The sequence below is a fragment of the Vipera berus genome (assembly GCF_964194415.1).
Source record: "Vipera berus genome assembly, chromosome: 3".
Lineage (NCBI taxonomy): Eukaryota > Metazoa > Chordata > Lepidosauria > Squamata > Viperidae > Vipera > Vipera berus.
The window spans coordinates 191,294,548-191,315,061 of NC_138204.1; the positions used below are offsets into that span (position 1 = coordinate 191,294,548).

The 20,514-nt window shown below is 40.6% G+C and overlaps 1 protein-coding gene across 2 annotated transcripts in view; it reads left to right on the forward strand.

The window, feature by feature from the left end:
* Positions 1-5,729: 5,729 nt before the first annotated feature.
* ESRP1 (epithelial splicing regulatory protein 1) overlaps positions 5,730-20,514 on the forward strand; it is a 43,035-nt gene continuing 28,250 nt past the window's right edge. For both annotated transcript variants that reach the window (XM_081325300.1, XM_081325301.1), the window contains exons 1-4: positions 5,730-6,193; positions 7,009-7,137; positions 9,733-9,846; positions 16,494-16,608. In XM_081325300.1, coding sequence (XP_081181426.1) covers positions 6,062-6,193; positions 7,009-7,137; positions 9,733-9,846; positions 16,494-16,608 — 490 coding nt within the window. In that variant the 5' untranslated portion in view covers positions 5,730-6,061. The remainder of the gene's footprint in view (positions 6,194-7,008; positions 7,138-9,732; positions 9,847-16,493; positions 16,609-20,514) is intronic.

The window sequence follows — 20,514 nt, forward strand, 5'->3', positions numbered from 1 at the left end:
ACATTTTATGAAAAGGCACAATGTTCCACACTATCGGATGAGGTGAGGATTCGTCGGAAAAGCTTCTAATTTTGTTTCTATTATTAACATGACTGTCCTTCTACTATGTTTAAAACCACCTCAGTCCCGAAGTACGTTGATGTTGAAAATAAACCTCAGGCACTGGGTTTAGTTTGAAGCTGGTCTATGATGTCACCGCTCGTCCGTAGCCCTCGGGGATTCGGACCTGTGATGCTTCTGTTCCCTGAACGCTTAACAGCTGGTACAACATCCCGAATAGGATATAATATCACACCCGGAAAATAATTTAGATACCAGGACTTTTATTGCCTGCAGTAACATCTACATAGTAAACCGTGGTAATAAGGAAAGATATTTTCCCTTATATCAGCTTGCAAAAGAGTGATCAGATGAGCTTCTTCGTGAGTCGATTTAGGACGACTGGAGACGAATTTCGACGGCAACTGTATTCTCTGGAACACATGCAGAAATGCGCAGTGATTTCTCAGTACAGTAAAGGATCTATTCTGATTTATTGTATCTCCTGGAAATCGAGTCTTACCTAAGTTAACGTCTCCAAATGTCCTGTAAGGCACTCCACACACACAGAATAGTTTCTAAACTCTTAGAACTGAATAAAAGGGGGGCAATTTTGTCAGCCAAGTCACTTGGAATGCCTCCGAGGAAAAAATGAAAAAAAAATATACATACAAAGGATTTCCTCATTTAGATTTTCCTATTCCGCCCTCATGCAGAGCTATGCAGACGTGTTTACTTTTTTACTAGAACCAGGACCCTGTTATAAACAATTAAAAACAGTTGCTAAACCGAACAGCCATTAAATGCTTCTGAATACAGATGGTACCTAGAAATTTCGAACCCGTACCATACCCGAGTTCTGCCCTTAAACACAAAATGCAAACTGGAGCTATGCTATTCTTTCTCAACCTGGTACCGTCCAAATGTTGGACTAACTCTCAAAATACGTAGCTAGACTAATGGTTGTATGGATGAGAGATTCGGAAGTTTGAAGTCCAGCGGATACTGGACGGCAACAGGCTGGGGAGGCATTCTTGTCTAACTCTAATTCATTGTAATAATACCTACTGCTAAAAAAGAAAAAGAAACCAAGCCGGGTGGGCAGAAATCCCTATTAAAATCAGTCCAGGAACCTACTCAAATCTTCTGCGATCCCAGCTATGCCGTATTCTGTAGACTTTCCCGCTATCTGGGCAGCGCACTTAGGGTCTTAAGGGACAGCTGTGTTATCTATCCGTTTCCTTACGCTATTTCTTGACGCTACGTCTTGCGTCAGGAGCTCCTCGAACCTGCCGCAACCTGCGGAGATGCAAGCGGCTGCGCAGACTCCAGAAGCGCGACTGAAAAGATTTTGATCGCTTTCATGAATGGCAGGCAATCAGCAGGGAAGAGCTGCTTCTTTCATCCAAGGAGGGGAGGAGCAAGCGAGAGCCTCCGCCCCTCCCGAAGCAGAGGCACTGGAACGATTGGGCGCTTACTGCTGGATTGGCTGTGCAAAAAAAGAGGTGATTGGTGGGACCTCGAGCCTTCGAAACTTGACCGCCCAATCCGGCAGCAGCGCTCCCATCCAGCAGCCACCTGTTTCAGATCTCGCCGCTTCTATCTCTTCTATTAAGATCTTTTTCTCGCCAAGTTTAGGCACAGAGAGAGAAGCTGGACAAAAAGATCAGAAAACTGTAGATGGACTGTGACCCGGTTTGAGAGGGAGACAGGCGGAATGCCTTCTCCCTCCTTGGATAAGGTCCGGGGGAGAAATGAACGAAAAAAGAGCTCCTCAACCCAACGTTGATTGCGGAACCCTTAAAACAGGGGTCTTCAAACTTGGCCCTTTTATGACTTGTGGACTTCAACTCCCAGAATTCCTCAGCCAGCAAAGCTGGCTGAGGAATTCTGGGAGTTGAAGTCCACAAGTCATAAAAGGGCCAAGTTTGAAGACCCCTGCCTTAAAAAAATGTTTGATTCCACCGCTCTGGAGCTTCTGCGCATATGTTGCAGCTAAACGAAAACATCAATCAAACCGACGTGCTTGGAAGGCACCCGTTCCCCAAGCTGGGGTCCAATTCCCATCATCCTCGCCGGCCTCTCCCAACAGCTGGAGAAGATCAACGTTGCGGGCTGCCTGGAGAAAGGCGGGTAGCCGCCCCTTCCCGCTCTGGAATCGAGTCGCCAGTGCCTTCCTTGTTCACCTGAGGCAGGGGTAGGCAACCTTGGCTCTTTTATGACTCGTGGACTTCAATTCCCAGAATTCCTGAGCCAGCCTTGCTGGCTCAGGAATTCTGGGAGTTGAAGTCCACGAGTCATAAAAGAGCCGAGGTTGCCTACCCCTGACCTGAGAGAAGGAGAGGGCGGCGCCTTGAATGAAGAAACCGAAGACAAATCAGAATCTACCGCGCGAAGATGCGCCCTTCGGAGGCTTACTTTTCTTTCCCTGATTGGGCTGGTTCTTTCGTTGCTTCACGGATGCTTCCTCCGCAAACTCACCTGCTTGCAAGGCTCTCCCCTTGCCCTCCAGGCTTTAACCCCGTCCAAAAGGCCGAGCTGTCGGCCGTCCCGCTTCTGGGCTGAATTTTGAGTTAGCCAGCCGACTTGGAGCGAATTTGACCCTCTTTTGGTAACCCAATGCCCGAATTCAGAGAACTAGGTTTAACAATACTACCTTCAATACTGTACGGGCAAGTTTGCGGTGTCCCGGCGCGTTGGCTCTGCTGTCTTTCAGCATTGTCAGGTGATCCTATTTTAACATTTTATTTGAAAATAAAGCCGCAAGTGGGGTTCCTGGAAGTTGCATCTTAGGATGGATAAGTGGAGACAGGATTTAGTTAATTCAATTGAAATACTGCTCACTGGAAAGCAAATTAACCACCGGCCATATTTACACAATACATAAGGTTAAAATGGGGTTGGCTAGCTTATGATTCAGTGAATCAACTAGGCCAGGGGTAGGCAACCTTGGCTCTTTTATGACTCATGGACTTCAACTCCCAGAATTCCTGAGCCAGCATGGGTTGCCTACCCCTGAACTAGGCAGATTTGGAAGATTGTAGTATAGGTACTTAAAATTCAATCCATGGTTGCTCAGAAGGGAGGCCTGGTGAATTGAATGGCCCTTATACCTCAAGAAGGAAGAATTTTAAAAACTTCAGCCAAATGTCATGTGTGCTTATTCCAAAGTAAGTCCTACTAGATTCACTGGAACTTGTGTATCAAATCTGCAGTTTGTTAAATCGACTGGATACAGAGCTATTATGCCCTAGCATGCAATGGTTACCCACTCCGCTTCTCAATTTTAAATGCCTTGGGCAGCTGTTATAGCTCTTTTTGTTCCAACTTGTGCCCCTCCCTTTTAAGTATGAGTTAACCATTTTTATCTCATGACCCACTAAAGCTTTTGGATTGCAACACTGAAAGTTTGGAAAGGGGAGCATTCTCTTTAATGTTTTTACTGCAGCAGACTAAGATAATATCTTAAAATATCTAAAATTGAATGGAGTTTGGTTTCAAGTACCTGAAAATAACTCAAGCCCTCTAGCATTTCTCATATATTTTGACCTCTAAGCAAGACTATCAGCAATAGTTTGATGTTAGGTGCATTTAAATTGAGCTTATTTCTACTGGCAGTATTTAAATAAAGTTGACACAAACTTAGTCCAGTCATATTTCAGTATAACAAATTTCTACATTAAGAATAGTTAGAGATAAATTGTACTAATGGCATAAGTGCAATTTATCTCTAAAGTATCCATAAGCTTGGATTGTTGCCAGCCCAGCTTTTTTCCTTTTTTTAATATGGATATAGCAGCTCTTATCAGGATTATTCATCCATTGCTGCTCAACCAACCAATTTAATGTCTCCAAATTTGTTGAACTTCTTCAAGTCAGAGTTGGCTCCTGGCACACAAGAGAACTAGTCCCTTCAGTTTTCTTAATAACTTTTTGGAAGTGGTTTGCCATTGCTTCATTCCTAGGGTTGAGAGCGTGTGATTGGTCCAGTTTCACTCCTAATGTAGTACTAGCATTCATACTCCATGATTTTTTGGCCTTGTGCCTTAACTACTATGCCAAATTGGCTCTCGTAATTAATTTTTATTTTAATTAAAATTATAGGTGCTGAAGATGAACCCCAGATTGAGACAGCATTATATTCCATGTTCTTCTGGTGTTCCTCAATCTTGCTTTGACATAACTGGTCTTTGTAACAGTTGACGTGTTTGAGTGTAATCATACTGGATTTTAAAAACTCAGTTTCAAGTAACTAAGTTTAGAAGTAAAGCCCTATATGCCTCATTAATTATAACTAGTCTCAGGGAATTGCCCATATCCTATTCCACTTATTTCTGCCATGATTCCAATATTTTATCAGTGTCTCTTGTTCTCAGTGTTCTTTCTCCCATTTATAACATAAGTAATCTTTATCATGATTTGTATTGCTCTGGATCCCAGCCTTAGGTCATTCTGGAAATTTTTGAAGATCTGGTTGTGCTCCTAGACCTTGAGGTTGTGGCAATTGTGAAACCCCTTGTTTGGTTTTATTTGCATTGTATACAGTACTGTATGTAAAAAGACAGTTTGGTATCCTGCCTTAGGGATGAAGCCAGTCATGTGGTCTTGGGCCAGTCACTTTCTCTCAGCCCTAGGAAACAGGTAATGGCAAGCCATTTCTGAAATCTTGCCAAGAAAACTGCAAGGTCTTGTCCAGGCAGTCACCAAGAGTTAGTGCTAACCTGAAGGGACAAAAAACAAACCAAAGAAAACAGTATGTATTCTCTTTGCTTCTGGTCTCTTGCATTTTTCTTTTAATGAATTGGTTTTTAGTTGTAAGCTGTCCATTTAGGCAGCCTATATAATTTAATAAGAAAATAAAATATTACTCAAATAGGGATCGAGACTTTTCATCATAATGCATTTGTTAATCATTTCATCTGCATCTTTGATACCTCTACCATGTTGTGTGTATGAATGGCCTTTGCAGTGAGATTTTCAGTGTTTATACATTTAATATCCTTTGAAAATTGAAATTTCCAACCAAGCAAGACACTGTGCACAGTACCTGTTTGTAAATATACCACCTTAGTTGGAAATTTGTGGTATTGTTAACCTATTGTGTCCTCATTTGAAATGTTGCAAGACTCTTTACAGTTCTCACCATAAAGATGCCAACCAAAGCAAGGCATGGTTTAAATTTCAATACAGTATTTATTAGCAATATAAAAGTCTGGCCAAACATGTGCAAAATGTTAAACAGCCTTCTCTTAACATCTAGCCACATTGGACCGTATCTCATTCCCAACCCTTCTGACTGCCTACATACACACCGGGAAAGCACCTGCTGAGGAACATTATAGCCAAGTATCTATTAGACAAGAAGGCAATCGGCTGCTGTACGCTGACAGTCCCTTTGACACACACACACACACACACACACACACCCCACATTCTGCATGCCTCACGAAGCCCTCAACCAGCTGAGCTCTTCCTGGCTGCAGCTCTGCTCCCCTATACTGAGCCCTTAGCCCGTCCCCTCTTAATGCCACGTCCCGATGGGGAAGAGCCAATGGGCGGGCTCCCTCAGGTGTCTCCAGCGCGCTCGGTCTTACCTGCACCACGTGGGGAGGGAGGAGTGGGCAGGTAGAGCCACCTCCCTAAACAGCCGAGCTCGCAGCCATTGCGCGCTTCCGAGGGGTGTAGCCGAACTTATGCTTCGGAATTGGCTCCCGTGTAATTAAGTCTCTCGCGCCCCCCCCCTCCGAAAGCCACACGGGGCATGCGTCTCTCTCCTAAAAGAAGGACCAGGACGTAAAAGCAGCGCTTTGGTGGCTGGAGGTGGGGGCCAGGGCGGGGGCGCTTTCCTTCTTTACTTTCTTTCTTACACTAAGTTGGGCTCCGAAATAGCGGCTGGCTGGTTGTTGCGGGGAGGCTTTCTTCTTTGCAAAGTTTGGTGAAGTGTGTGGGTGTTGTTTGTCTTTCCTTTTCTCCACCCCAGTTTCGGGGGGGGGCTTCTTTCTCCTCCGCCGCCGCCCTCAGCATGACGACGTCTCCCGATTACCTGGTCATCCTCTTTGGGGTCACCGCTGGGGCGACCGGAGCTCGCCTGGGCTCCGATGAGAGAGAATTAATCCAGCTCCTGTGGCGGGTAGTAGATCTGGCCAGCAAAAAGGTATTTTTGCCCCGCGTGGAGTTGGCGGGTAACGAATTCACCTGAACGTGGCTGGGGGGAAAACCTTCCTCTCTTTGAGTTTACTGGTTCCCGGATCGGTTAATAAATAGTTAAGAGTTAAAGCTACAGGACAGCCCGATGCGCGCTTACTGGGGAAGATTTCGAAAGAGAGTAGAATTTCGGGGCGATTTGGTCTGAGCTGTTGTAAATGGTTGGGGACGGATATTCCGCAGAGAAACTATAATCACTGGGGGGAAAGCTGATAATTTAAATCAGCCTTTGCATCGTGATGAGCAATGCCGGTTGGGCGGGTTGGGAGTTTTCATTCGAAGGAGAAAGTGGGCTTTTTTTAAAAAAGGGGGGGGAACGTTGCGGGGTTCAGTCTGGTTCCCCCAAATGGAGGGGCGGGGCTGGAGTAAGGAGTCGAGCTGGGACGGCTGGATCCCCCCATTGTGGATTCCAGTTTTGTGGGGGGGGGGCGTAAGTGGGCCGCCCGGCTCCGCTTCGGTTTTCCCAGGGGCTCAAAAGAAAACCGTGGGACGACCGCGGTCCCTGCCGTCCGTCGAGCAGGTGGAAGGAAGCGATTCCAAAGGAAAAACCGGAGTTTTACTGGGAGTCTCTCTGAATGGAGAAAAAGGCCACTTTCTCCTTGGGCGAAGGGAGTGGGCCTCTAGAGATCAAGCCCCCCACGCCCAGGCTAGGAAAGCCTTCGTCGCCACCGTCCCGACCCCCTCTTCCCGGCGGGCGGGCAGGCTGCCAGTTCCCGGGGACCAACTGATCTCTTCCTTTCCTCCCCAACCCCCCTTTCCCTGGAGGTGGGCAGTCTTCATCACGTCCTGATTGGGCCCGATCGCCTGGCGTTGACGGACGAATGCAGAGAGGAGACCTGCCTAGACGAGGACAGTCTGGCGCTCGCCCCGCAGCTGGAAGAAGCCCTGGGGCAGGTAGGCGCCACGGACGAGCCCCTTTTCCTCCAGGGCCAAACCCTGGCTTGCTGGCTGGCTTGCCCCCCACCCGACGGAGCTTTCTGGAAATCGGGGTGTGCGAGGCGCACCAGATCACTCCGGGGTTGGGTGTGTTGTGGGAAGGGAAGGAGATTAGATGTGACTCACAGCCCGAGAGAACAAGAGCGTGGAAGAGGCAGATGGCTTCTTGCCCACGGGGGCTCTGTTCCCCCGGCTGCTTTTGCCCCCCCAAATAAAAGACTTCTGATAGCCATAGCACTTAGATTTATATACCGCTTCACGTGCCTTAGAGCCCTCTCTAAGCAGTTTACAGAGTCAGCAATAGGCCCCCAACAATCTCATTTTACCACCTCAGAAGGATGGAAGGCTGAGTCAACCTTGAGCCAGAGAGAATCAACCTGCAGGCGGCGGGCAGGTCGCAGAAATAGCCTTGCATTCTAACCATTGTGCCACCGTGGCTTGTGCTAGTGACTTGACTGTCACTGAGGTCAGTGATACCTGCTGCTATCAAGTCTATGGTACCATAATCACTTCCTCATTAGTGACCCCCAGAGTTGTCTTCTCTGACCCACTGAAACATCTATGGGGGGAGAGGAAGTTCAACAAAGTCAAAATGGCGGTCACAACTACGTATGTAATCAAGGCCCCAGTGTCTATGGAGGTTCTCTGTAATCCAGGTCATGGTTGTCCCCAAAGGGCTTTTTCAAGAGGCAACTGGATTTTCTTGTTTTACTTTGAAGACATTTCGCTTCTCATCCAAGAAGTCAGAGCTGAAGAAGCTTCTTAGATGAGAAGCAAAACATCTTCAAAGAAAACAAGAAAGTCCAATTGCCTCCTGAAAAAGCACCTTTGGGTCAAGGCACCAGCCTTTTAAAATGCCCCCTGGATTCACCATATTGACTTGGTTGCCCCACATCACCCAACTGCCATTGAGTCTTATCCTCTTACTGTGATGGTTGGATAACCCTAGGGCAGCATTTCTTAATCTTGGCAAATTTAAGACAAGTGAACTTCAATTCCCTGTGCTGGTTGGGGAATTCTAGAAGTTGAATTCTGTGAATTTAAGATCCACACATCTTTGAATGGTTGAAGTTGAAAAACACTGCCCAAGGATATGCAATATATCGGCAAGGAAATACCCCATAATAGTATTCTTTCTCATGTGACTAAGGGCTGGCAGAAGATGTAACTGAACTCTTGAGAAGCTTCTTGTTGCCTCCTGGTTGGAATAGCAGTATAAACAAAAATTAACCTAGGCCATAATGACTTCAATCAGGTACCTCTTGCGCTTTCTAGTTACCCTGGATTTCTCACCATATTTCCTAGAGAGCAGCAGATATCTGAGTGTACAGTTCAGCACATTTAAAAGGCTTAAAAGATTTCTTCTGGTCTGGAGTGTTTATGATGATTGTGCCATGCTCTGGATTGCTGAAATTGATTACTCCAAATTCATCAAGATTAGGACAACTAATGCAATTATTCTAGCTTTTAAAATGAAAGGTACAGACTCACTCAAGCTGAGGTCTAGCACCGGTGATTACATGGAAGCATCTACTTAGGGTTTTTTGGCAACAGTGATTTGGCATTATCCTCTTTCTGGGAATTTTTTCAGCTTTCCAGTTAGCCTAAAACTCTAGTTTCCTAGTGATGTCCCATCCCAGATTGGTCTAGTGGTTAAGGCACCAGGCTAAAAAGTGGGAGACCATGAGTTCAATTCCCATCTTAGCCATGAAAGCCAGGTGGGTGACTTTGGGCCAGTCATTCTCTCTCAGCCTAACCCATCTCACAGGGTTGTTGTTGTGGGGGAAATAAGAGGAGGAAAGTGTGTTGGATATGTTCACCAGCTTGAGTTATTTGTAAAAATAACAAAGGTGGGATACAAGTAAATAAAAATCAACTAGCTTTGACCATCTTTTTTCACTCTTTGTGCTAGCCAGTTTGGATAGATACAGTTTGGATAGATACAACTCCACACAAGCCACCCTGCAATTTGTTGCACCAAGTACTCAGGTGATCTTTTTAGATACAACAGCTTTTTGGAAAGATATTGATCGATAAGACAAGTCAAAAGAAATCACAAGCATTAGCTATGTCAAATATGTTCACAAAGCTATTGTGTGCTGCTGTTTCTACAATTATTGTAGAAGAGTTTGATAGTAATTTCTATGACACTGGAAAAGTGGGGGGGGGCTTCAATTAAAACAGACTTTCTGTGTGGTGCTGGGAATTTAGAGGACTCCAGCCAAGATGTCACAAAAAGTATAATAATTCAAGTTACTAGAACAGTATTTCTCAACTTTAAGAAATGTAGACTGTAGTGGCTAGAGAATTCTGGAAGTTGAAGTCCACACATCTTAAAGTTGCCAGGGTTGAGAAACATTATTAGAAATGAGTGTGGAAGAAAATGAGAAATTTTCCATTTTATGGGGGTTTGACTTAAACATTTCATAAAGAATGCCTCCAATTTATATTAAGTTGTGCATCCTTAGTGAAAGTATGCAAATATTAATTTTACAAAATGCACTCATATCATAAATGGATTGCTGAAATTCTGTGTTGTATCCTTTTTTTTAGTTCAACCAGTCTGTGAGCAATGAACTAAATATTGGTGTTGGTACATCCTTCTGTCTCTGTGCTGATGGACAACTTCATATCAGGCAAGTTTTGCACCCTGAAGCATCAAAAAAGGTAAGGGGACTAAATTCAGTCTTTCTCCTACACACACCCCAAAATCAGGCTGTGATGCTGCACGTGTTTTTTTTAAAAAACAAACTCATTTTTACTGTCACATTTCTGCTAATTAAGCTTATGACATTACAGCTGGAATCACATTCGTGACACTCTAGCTGAACTTTTCAGGTATCCTGGTGTTTGAAATATTAAAACAATGTGCCACATTTTATAATTCACATGCAATGTTTTGGCAATTCCATGGTACAAAGAACTCAGAATTGATTTAATCTTTATAGATATGTGTTTTGTACCAATAGCGTATCTTGCCCATGAACAGGTACTGAGGAGCAGAAGGAAGCAACCCAGCAAAACCATCATAGAATAGAATAGGACAGAGCTGGAAGGGACCTTGGAGGTCTTCCAGTCCAGCCCCCTGCTCAAGCAGGAGAACCTATACCATCTCAGACAGGTGAATGTCCAGTCTCTTCTTGAAAATCTCCAGTGATGGAGCACCGACAATCTCTAGGGTTAAGGTGTTCCACTGGTTGATTGTCCTCACTGTCAGGAAGTTTCTCCTTAATTACAGGTTGCTTCTCTCTCTGATCAGTTTCCAACCATTGTTTGTTGTCCTTCCCTCTGGTGCTTTAGTGAACAACCTGGCCCCCTCTGCCTTGTGGCAGCCCCTCAGATACTGGAACACTGCTATCATGTCTCCCCTATTTCTTCTTTTCTTTAGACTAGACAAATCCAAGTCCCGTAGCCATTCTTTGTATGTTTTAGTCTCCAGGCCTTTGATCATCTTAGTAGCTCTTCTCTGATTTTTTTCCAAACTCTCAACATCTTTTTTTTTTTTGTGATATGGTGACCAAAACTGGCTGCAGTATTCCAGGTGTGGTCTTACCAGGGTTTTAATACTTTGCATGATCTTGATTCTATGCCTCTGTTTATACAACCCAGGATTGTATTAGCTTTTTTGGTTGCTGCTGCACACTGCTGGCTCACAGTCAAGTGATCGTCCACTAGGACTCCAAGGTCCATCTCACAGTTACTGTTTTTAAACCAGGTCTCACCCAATCTGTATTTGTACCTTTGGTTTTTCCTGCCTAAATGTAAGACTTTGCTTTTCTCCACATTGAAACTCATTTTGTTGGATAGGGCCCATTTTTCAAGTTTGTCAAGAGCTTTTTGGATCCTGAGTTTGTCTTCTGGGGTGTTGGATACTCCTGTCAGTTTGGTGTCATCTGCAAATTTGATGAGTTCTCCTTCAATTCCCTCATCTAAGTCATTGATGAAGATATTGAAGAGTACTGGGCCTAAGATGGAGCCTTGTGGTACAGGACTTTTAGATGCCTGGGGAAAGTTTTTAACTGATCTAGAACAGTGTTTCTTAACCTTAGCCACTTTAAGATGTAGGGATGTATCCAGAATTCCACAGCCAGCCACAGGTTTTGAAGTCCATACATTTTAAAATTGCTAAGAATGTGAAACACTGAACTAAGAATTTAATCTTCTTAGACCAGGGGTGTCAAACTGTTGACCCGTGGGCCGGATGCGTCATGTGGAAGCTGCACCCACCCCATTGCCGTCAATGGCAAAATCGTCCTGATACGTTGCGCGACATCACATGACATTACGAGTTTGACATGTCTGTCTTATACTGTCCTCAACTCTTGTTCAGGCATTTTGTTTGCTGCTTATTTGGTTGTACAGGTAGTCCTCAACTTATGACCATAAGCGAGCCCAAAATTTATGTTGCTAAGTGGGACATTTCTTAAGTGAGTTTTGCCCCATTTTACGACTTTTCTTGTCACATTTGTTAAGTAACTTATTGCATTCATTAAGTTAGTAAGATGGTTGCTAAGTGAATCTGGCTTCCCCATTGACTTTGCTTGTCAGAAGATTGCAAAAGGAGATCACATGACCCCAGAATACTGCAACCGTCATAAAAATGAACCCGTTATCAAGCATCCAATTGTAAATCACATGATCATGAGGATGCTGCAGTGGTCATAAGTGTGAAAAATGGACATAAGTCACTTTTTTCAGTGCCATTGTAACTTTGAACAGTCACTAAACGAACTATTGTTAAGTCGAGGACTACCTGTATTGCTTTGTTTTGGATTTCTTGCAAGTGATCCTAAAATGATTAGAATAAATGTGACACATGTAACCATGGATAATATATCTTTTAAATGTGTTTAGCCCAGTAACGATTGCTTACATTATAACAATTCTCTATAAGGAACTATTGCATAGTGACTTTATATTTGGCTGCAGTTAGTGTACTTCATTTTTTTAAATCATTCACCTGTTCAAAGAGATTAAATCTCTCATCTGCATTTTCAAAAATCACATTGCTGTAGATCTTGAAATTCTGGTAGTGAACAGTATCTATTCCCCAAGCATTCCTACTGTTGTCTCAGTGTTAATGTCTCTGTGACAAAAATATGTATGTATGGCAAATGAATCGTGATTGATACTCACAATTTTAGAAAATAGGAAATCATGCCACTCATATGTTACTATTTTCTCTTTTCCCCCCTTTATTACAAATAGAGCTCTTCTTGACAAGGAGGTGTTATTTCTCATAAATCAATTGAGTTCAAGCTGTAATTGACCAGTCTCAATCCTTACTAAGATTCTGCTCTAAGACCATGTCACTGAATAAAACACTTATGTTCTTAAGGTATTGGAACCTAAACCAGTGCTTAATTTATCCAAGCAGACTTGGTCCTCCTTTTAGTATAAAGGCTCAACAGACTATATATTTTTAATCTTCCCTTGTTCCCACTAAATGAACAATTTTCATTATCTTTTGCATTGTTTATAAATTCTAAAATCCTGCACATATTCTATAGCAAAGCTGTAGATCTTTTGTTTTATAGCGGCATTGACAGTGGTTACTCGGCTATTCTATAAAAGAGAGAGCAGTGATAAATAAACTGATCTTGCTTGGCAAACTCTTGGGGAAAATTAGTTTACATTTAGTCATAGTTGCTACAAACCTACCACTATCTACTCAGCCTCTGAGCAAGATTAAATTGATGACATATTGCAATGCTATCCACATGATTTCATTTATCACGTGAACCCCAGCTTGCATTCAGCCTGTAACAAAATCAGTCTCCTTCAGCAATGAATTCCCTCCAGACATCTCAAGGGGCTTGAGGCAGGTGTCTGTCAATGTATCACAAAACAGAAATCAATCATTCACAAAAGCATGCACTTCATCTACACTCCTTTGTTTCTCCTTTCTCTCAGCCATGCAAAGAAATAGTGCTTGTCTGGAGTTTATAGTCTGACAGAGCATCAGCTAGCTTCACAAGGCAAGGAAAATGTCCTCTTTACAGCTGAGGATGGAAGATTTTCCACCCATCTTCTTAAACTGTTGCTGCAAAGAAAAACAACTGTTCTCAAAGCTGGGAAACTATTGTAGGATGGGCTGCTCTTTTGTTCAGCCAAAACAATAACTCTACAATGGTTATGTTGAAAACATGGCATTTTGAAATAAAATTTAAGAAATTAACCTTGAGACAAACCTATCTTAAAATGACAGGGTGAGAGGAATTGTATTGTCATTCCTTTAAGATGAGTTCAATTGAACAATCCTTGCATTGTATGAGTAATGGCAGCTATTTGAAGTTAGGGCATTTCCTAATTTCCTAGGGCAACTATATGTCGAATCGTACATCTTTATATTGTTTGGAATTGCAATCAAATGGGTATAAAATCTTATAAAATGTTGTGGTGAATAAGGCAGTATGAATGATCTGGTTAAATATTTTATGTAAACCAAAGAGGAGACTTAAAATGGATGTTTGCTCATGGACTTTGTATAGAAATATTTTTCAAAGTAAATACTAAGAAGGAAGTATGGGTGTTTTATTTACTTTCAGTTTAAAAACATTAACACTGCAGGCAAAGCCTGAAAAGTCAGAACCCTGCCTTAACTGCAAATTCTGAGTTTAGACTTTTTGAAGGAGTTTTGTAAAATCTGTTAGACTCCATAATTGGGTTGATTTATTACACTAAGAAAAAAACAACAGTGCCAAACAAACCGGAATACCTAGGTTCACACAACACACTAAGCCAAAACCAACCAAACCACTTTGTGAATCTATCAGTTTATGACTCAGCATAATATATGAGCACAGCCGCTATCCTTCTGTAAATATGAAATTGGAAATTAAATAAAACTAGAATCTACATTTGTTTAAGGCAGATTAATTTCTGCTTTAGCTATATTCTTAAACTACAGAAGCCTGATCATATCTTTTGCCTACAGGCAATCTTTACAACCATTTGTTTGGTAACTGTTCAAAGTTACAATGGGACTGAAAAAGTGACTTATGACTGGTTTCACACTTAATGACCAGTTGCAGCATCCCCATGGTCAAGTGAACAAAATTTGGACACGTGACAACTGGCATGTATTTATGACAGTTGCCCTGTCACAGGGCCATGTGATCACCATTTGTAAGCCTTCCCAGCTGGCTTCCAAGAAGCAAGGTCAATGGGAAAGCCAGAAAGATTGTAAAATGGGCCACAATACATTTAACAACTGTCTTGCTTAGCAATGGAAATATTGGGCTCCAGTGTGGTCATAAGTTGAGAACTATTTGTATTGGCAAAAGATAAATCTGGTTTTTGTAGCCAGATGGCTGCCAGATACATTAAATTAGAAAGAACCCTTATTGATCCCAGCCAGTAAGTTCAGCGATCTGCCAGTTAGGAATAGCAGAGGTTTAATAGTTTACTACAGTGAGAAAGGCTGGCAGATTTGCTGGCTTCAAAGACGTATTTTTGGCCAGCAAAAGTCCAACTTTGCACTGGGCTGGAACTACCAAGAAGATCGCAAAACCCTTCTTAATAATTGATTCCACTCTTGAAATATTCATATTAAGCAGACTCTCAGAACATTTAATCAGAAGTAGCTACCCTTTAACTATTGTTCAATACTCCTTTCTAGAATGATAGAGAACAGATCTTGACCTTTTTGTGTGTGACATCCTTTCAGGTCATAGTGGAATTCTATCATATCCCATTCGGTCATCTTTTGTCATCTTTTTGTCAATTCCCTAATTCTTTATACCCAGTTTCTTCTTTCTTTAACATAAGTTTGTTTCAATTCTCTAATCTTCTGCACTGCCCTCCTTTTTTTTTGTACCTGTTCCAGTTTCTACTTCAGCTATTCTTAAAAATAATAGAAGTTAGACCAGACTGTCAACAATTTCCTTCAGATGTAATTCGTATCTGAATTTGTTCAAGGGCAGGGAGCATTCCCTGGCTAGAGTTCTACCCAACTTGGAATTATGTTCCTCCAGTCATTTGTTCATAAGTGCTCAGCAGAGTGTATACATCCTCTTCTTAAAAGGACCAGACCAGGTTAGAAACTGATTAGATCTGCCTTTTCATGGTTAACTTTGGTTCCTTTGACTTTTTTTTTACAAAGCAGCTGGTCCAGTGATGTTTTTCTCTTTTATTCTGAACATATTAGAAGAAATTATTTTGGTTCTTAACTTTCTTTGCTTATTCAGCTTGTTCTGATCTTGCCAACATCCTTGAAAATATAAGTTATATGATTTTACTCTTCCTTGAATACCTGTCCCTTTTCCAGTTCCTACATACAGGTAGTCCTCAACTTACAATCATTCACTTAATGACTGCAATGTTATGACAGCACTGAAAAAAATTACTTATGACTGTTTTTCACACTTACAACTGCTGTAGCATCCCCATAGTCATGCAATTAAATTCAGATACTTGGCAACTGGCTCATATATATGACTTATGACAGTTCACTTAGTGGCTGTACAAAGTTAAGCAGAACTGAAAAAAGTCATTTATGACCATTTTTCACACAACCATTGCAACATCCCCGTGGTCACATAATTTACATTTGGATGCTTACCAACTGACTCACATTTATGATGGTTGCAGTGTCCCAGGGTCATGTGATCACCTTTTGCAACCTTCTGACAAGCAAAATCAATGGGGAAATGAGATTCACTTAACAACCATGTTACTAATTTAACAACTGCAGTGATTCACTTAACAAATGTGTGGCAAGAAAATTCATAAAATGGGGCAAAACTCAAGAAATTTCTCATTCAGAAACATAAATTTTGGGTTCAACTGTGGTCATAAGTTGAGGACTACGTGTAGTGTCTTTTCATTAGATTTTCACTAGCTTCTTACAGAGTTGCACTGCCTTCTTCCATTTCTTTGTTGCTCAAATTGTGTTTTAAGTGTTTTTGCTGTCCCATCTTGGGTTCCTTTTGCTTCACTATTCTCCTGTCATGGAATACTTTTCTTTTGATTTTTCTCTACAATGCACTCAAAGTCCAAAAATCTTCATTTAATTACAGTTAAGTTTAGTTTCTGCTAATTCAGGGATTTCATGATTACATGGGCCACTTTCCTTGAAAGTTCTCCTTCCACTTGGTCTTGGTTAAGGTTAAGGGTAGCTGGTTCTCCTCTGCCTTTCTTCATCTACTAAAGAAGAAACTTGTCATCAAGGTAGGTCAGGAATTGCTTCTTGAAAGGACTCTGCTTGGCAAATGTGTAATTAGTACAACTCTTTGTAAGGGGGTGGTCAGCTAAGTTAATTGGCTGTGCTATCAATTGCTACCTTGGTTTATTAGATGTAACTTGTTTTGCAGAATATCTTGTTACCTGAATGTTTCTACTCATTTTTTGATCTCCGAAAAGAATTCAAGAAGTGTTGTCCTGGGTCGCCTGAAATTGACAAATTAGATGCTGGTTCCATGATACAACGTATCCTTTTAATAAATACATAATTTATCTGTATATTTATCTAATATTAAGAAAAGTTTATATATTGCTTTTATTCAGATGAAAAATGTTATGTCATCCCAATTAATAAGAACTATATAATATAACTTAAAATATGCCAAATGCTTTTTAAAAATATGTATATATATATATATATCAGGAAGTAGCTATAGAAAATCAAAATAGTAGATCCAATGATAGGTGTTAAAACATAGAAAACTAGAATAAAAATTGGGGAACCAATAGGATGCAGAATAGAATATGTTTGTGTTTGTGTGTCTATCTTTCTGTCTATGTATGTATGTGTAACCCTCAGATATGCCAACACATTTTATTTAAGGAAGTTTATTATGAAATCTCCATTGAATAGGCTTATTTTAAAGTCATGCTAGCTGACAGATGTTAGTACTGTATGCAACAAAGCTATGATTCTAAACGCACTTTCTAAAAACAAAAGTGCAATAAATAAATAATACCGGTAAAAAGTAGTGCTAATACTGTGCCATTTACTAACTACATTCTTAATTGTGGGCAATACCTTAATTGTGGGCAACATTAATTCAGCTTTTGGATAATTTCTATATATTGGTCTGTTGAATGGCTTTGGTATATGGTTTGTTTGTATAGCATATCCTTATACTATGAAATTACATCCTTTGGCCCAATCGGAGTTGCTTTGTCTTTGTGCTTTGTTTTGGTGAAATATCAAGGATTATATGATATTTTCTATGGATCTTTTAAAAGAAAATGTGCCCTGAGTACACATTGTTCAAGTCAGAACTGCCATCATTGTAAGTGAGGATAATTTTATTGCCTTACCTTACAAGCTTGAGTAGAGAGCTGAAAATGCTGCCTATAACAAGTTGCTTGCAAGTCCAGGGTTTCTGATTATCATCTGAGTTGGTGGGTTGAACAGCTGTGCTCTTTCTGTATTCAATGCAGGCTGAAATTTCTCCTTGCCAGAATGAGTTTTCCCATGGCCCAACAATTTATGGGATAAAGTGGCATTGACATTGAAGCACTGGTCTTGGATAAAGTAACAATTCATTGTTCCCCATTTCTAGGGTACACGTCCCAACATGTAAAGACATTTGAGATATGTAACAAGGTAATGGGAGGTTCTATATATGTTAATAACCCTAAGAACAGAAAGACAGTTGCAGCTTCTGTTGAACAATAAGTAGTGATGCAGTGAGATTGGAAAATATGCACTCTAACCGGTTGCTAAAACATATTTGCATGCAATTAAATAAAGCCTTTGTAGAACTTGAAAAATAATCCCAAATCTGTGGCCATAAACCTTTCATGCAGAGGGCGAAGATTTGGAAGGAAAGTTTAATGGAAAGCAGTTTCTCTCCACTTAAATCATTTTTGTTCAACATTTTATTTAAAGAGATAAATGCAAACATATTTAGATCTACTTTTAAATTCAAGTCTTTTTTGAAGAAAGATGTCCACTATAACTGAAATCTCAAAAGCAATAGCAATTTAAACTTCTTTTTTAATAATTACTGTTGGGTTCAGACATTTTCCACCACCCAGTATGTGTTAATTGGGTTTTAGTGATCTAGTCAGGGTGGTAAATAATGTTCTTGGATACCCTTGGTGTTATTCTTTGATTATGGAAGGATTGGGAGAACACTGCATTTTGAGATAGATCAATGCACAAGAAAAATATTTAAACAATATATCTCTGTGTTATTCCTTTGCCCCAAATATAAATTCTAACAGATGTTTTTAATTTAAAAGAAATAAAATGAGATACAGTTTCATATATCAACTATGTACAATATAAGAGAGATCAGAAGGAGCAAGACAATCCAAACTGAAGTTCTCTCTCTACAAGATTTTATTAGAAAACAAGACCAATGTTTCCAATGGATTGAGAGCAATATGGCGACTCCATATATACGCTCTTTACACATTTCTGATTACAGTCTGTTCTTGAGTAAAATTAAGTATATTCAAAGCAAGTATTTTATAGATAGTATTTAATGCAAAGGGAACTTTACCTGATAAATTTTAGCATGATGTGTTTGAGAAAATATAAAGAAGTAAAAACATATATGCCATCTAGGAAATTGTTTAGACAGCATTGTTCATTTGTCTTCATTAGGCACTCAGATTTTTAGGGGAGGTGTCTACATTAAAATTACACTAAAAGGAGGTGTGATGGCTTTAGGAATCCCTACCTTTGAACATGAAAAACTCATTTTGCAAGAAGGGAACATTAATTGAAGCCAAATAGGGAACATGGCATGTTCTTGGACAACAGGAAAGGATATATTTCCATATGATGACAAATATATAGGGAAATAATTCTAATGAAATGTTTCACGGGGAAAAAACAAGATGTCACTAGTAATGATAATACAGATAGTACCTTTCTTGGTTTAAAATTATGTATGCTTTTGTTGTATATAATTATTAACATGCTTACTACCCAGTTCCAGTTTCTAGATTTCTAGATTTAACTAAGTAATCCTATATGTATTCTGCTTTTATTTTTTTATAGGATTGATTAATTGATTTGATTTATATTCCACTTTTATTTCTACCACTCAAAGCAAGCACATGTAATGCTCCCTGCTCTTATTTTCCCCATAACAACAACAACAATCTGTGAGTGATTTGGGCTAGCAAGGTCACCGGCCAAAATTAGAGATGGGGGGTGGCAGGACTGTCCTGGTGTCTAATCAAGCATCTTAGCTACCATACTGACTCTCCAGTTTTAAAACAGTCCTTTTTCAATGAAAAAAGTTTGTTGAGTGATTTGAAGCCAGTCATTGTCTCCGATAGCAATCTACCTCACAGGGGAATGGATTTCCAAATATGATTCCTAGGGAGAATAAAATGTCTTTCACCCATAGAAGAAAGACATTGAGAAAGCTGCATTAACATATTATGACAAAAAATCAGGACATGTCTGGTAGCACTTTTTTCCAAGTAACATAGAAACTCATGAAAAACTTTTGTTAGTTGGAAAAGGTACCAGTACACGCATCCTATTTTTTCCCTAGAGCAAAAGTGGGATACAAACCTTAATTATAGCCTTCATGATATATCCCAGTTTTATTTTTCCTAGAGTGTAGTCTGATTTTCATCTTTGAGGCGACAGGTTTTATTTTATAGGCTTTATTTTTAGAAGTTTATAATCACACTGATCAATCACACTTCTATACGGCAGAAGCACCTTAATAATGAGGTTGGGCATAATTCAGTGCTTCTCAACCTTGGCAACTTGAAACTGGGTGGACTTCAACTTCCAGAATTCCTCAGCCAGTACAGCTGGCTGGGGAATTCTGAGAGTTGTAGTCCACCCAGCTTCAAGTCACCAAGGTTGAGAAACACTGCAAAGTGAGGACTGTTCTCCAGTTGGGAGAAACACTGGCTACTTTTTTTTTATTGTCCTGCAGTTATATCTTCCCCCCTTTTTTTAAGAATCAGTGAATGGAAATAAATACAGGATACCTAAAAGGACCTAACCAGTGTTATGTAATTATATTTTGCTACTTCTAAGGGTTTTCTAGAAATGTTCCTGTGTAGGATAATATTGGCCTTTTGGATTGCAATGTTCCATTTCTGATTCACATATCCTTGGTCTGAGAACTCTTCAGTCATTCTTGAAAATATTGTTGTTGAGCCAGTTATCCATTGTGTCATTCTTTGCTATTTATGTAGTATATTTTGCAGTTATACATGTTAAGATTTGGACTTTTATTTTTTTCTGCCCATGACTTAATCAGAAGTTCTTTTTTTCTTTTACTTTAGAAAGATGTTTGCTGAGAAAAAAACTAGGAATTTTGAAAGGGCCAGGTCTGTGCTTCAATTTACCCATAAATACCAGCACTGGAAGATTTGTCAGTCTTCTCTGTTCTGACTAATAAG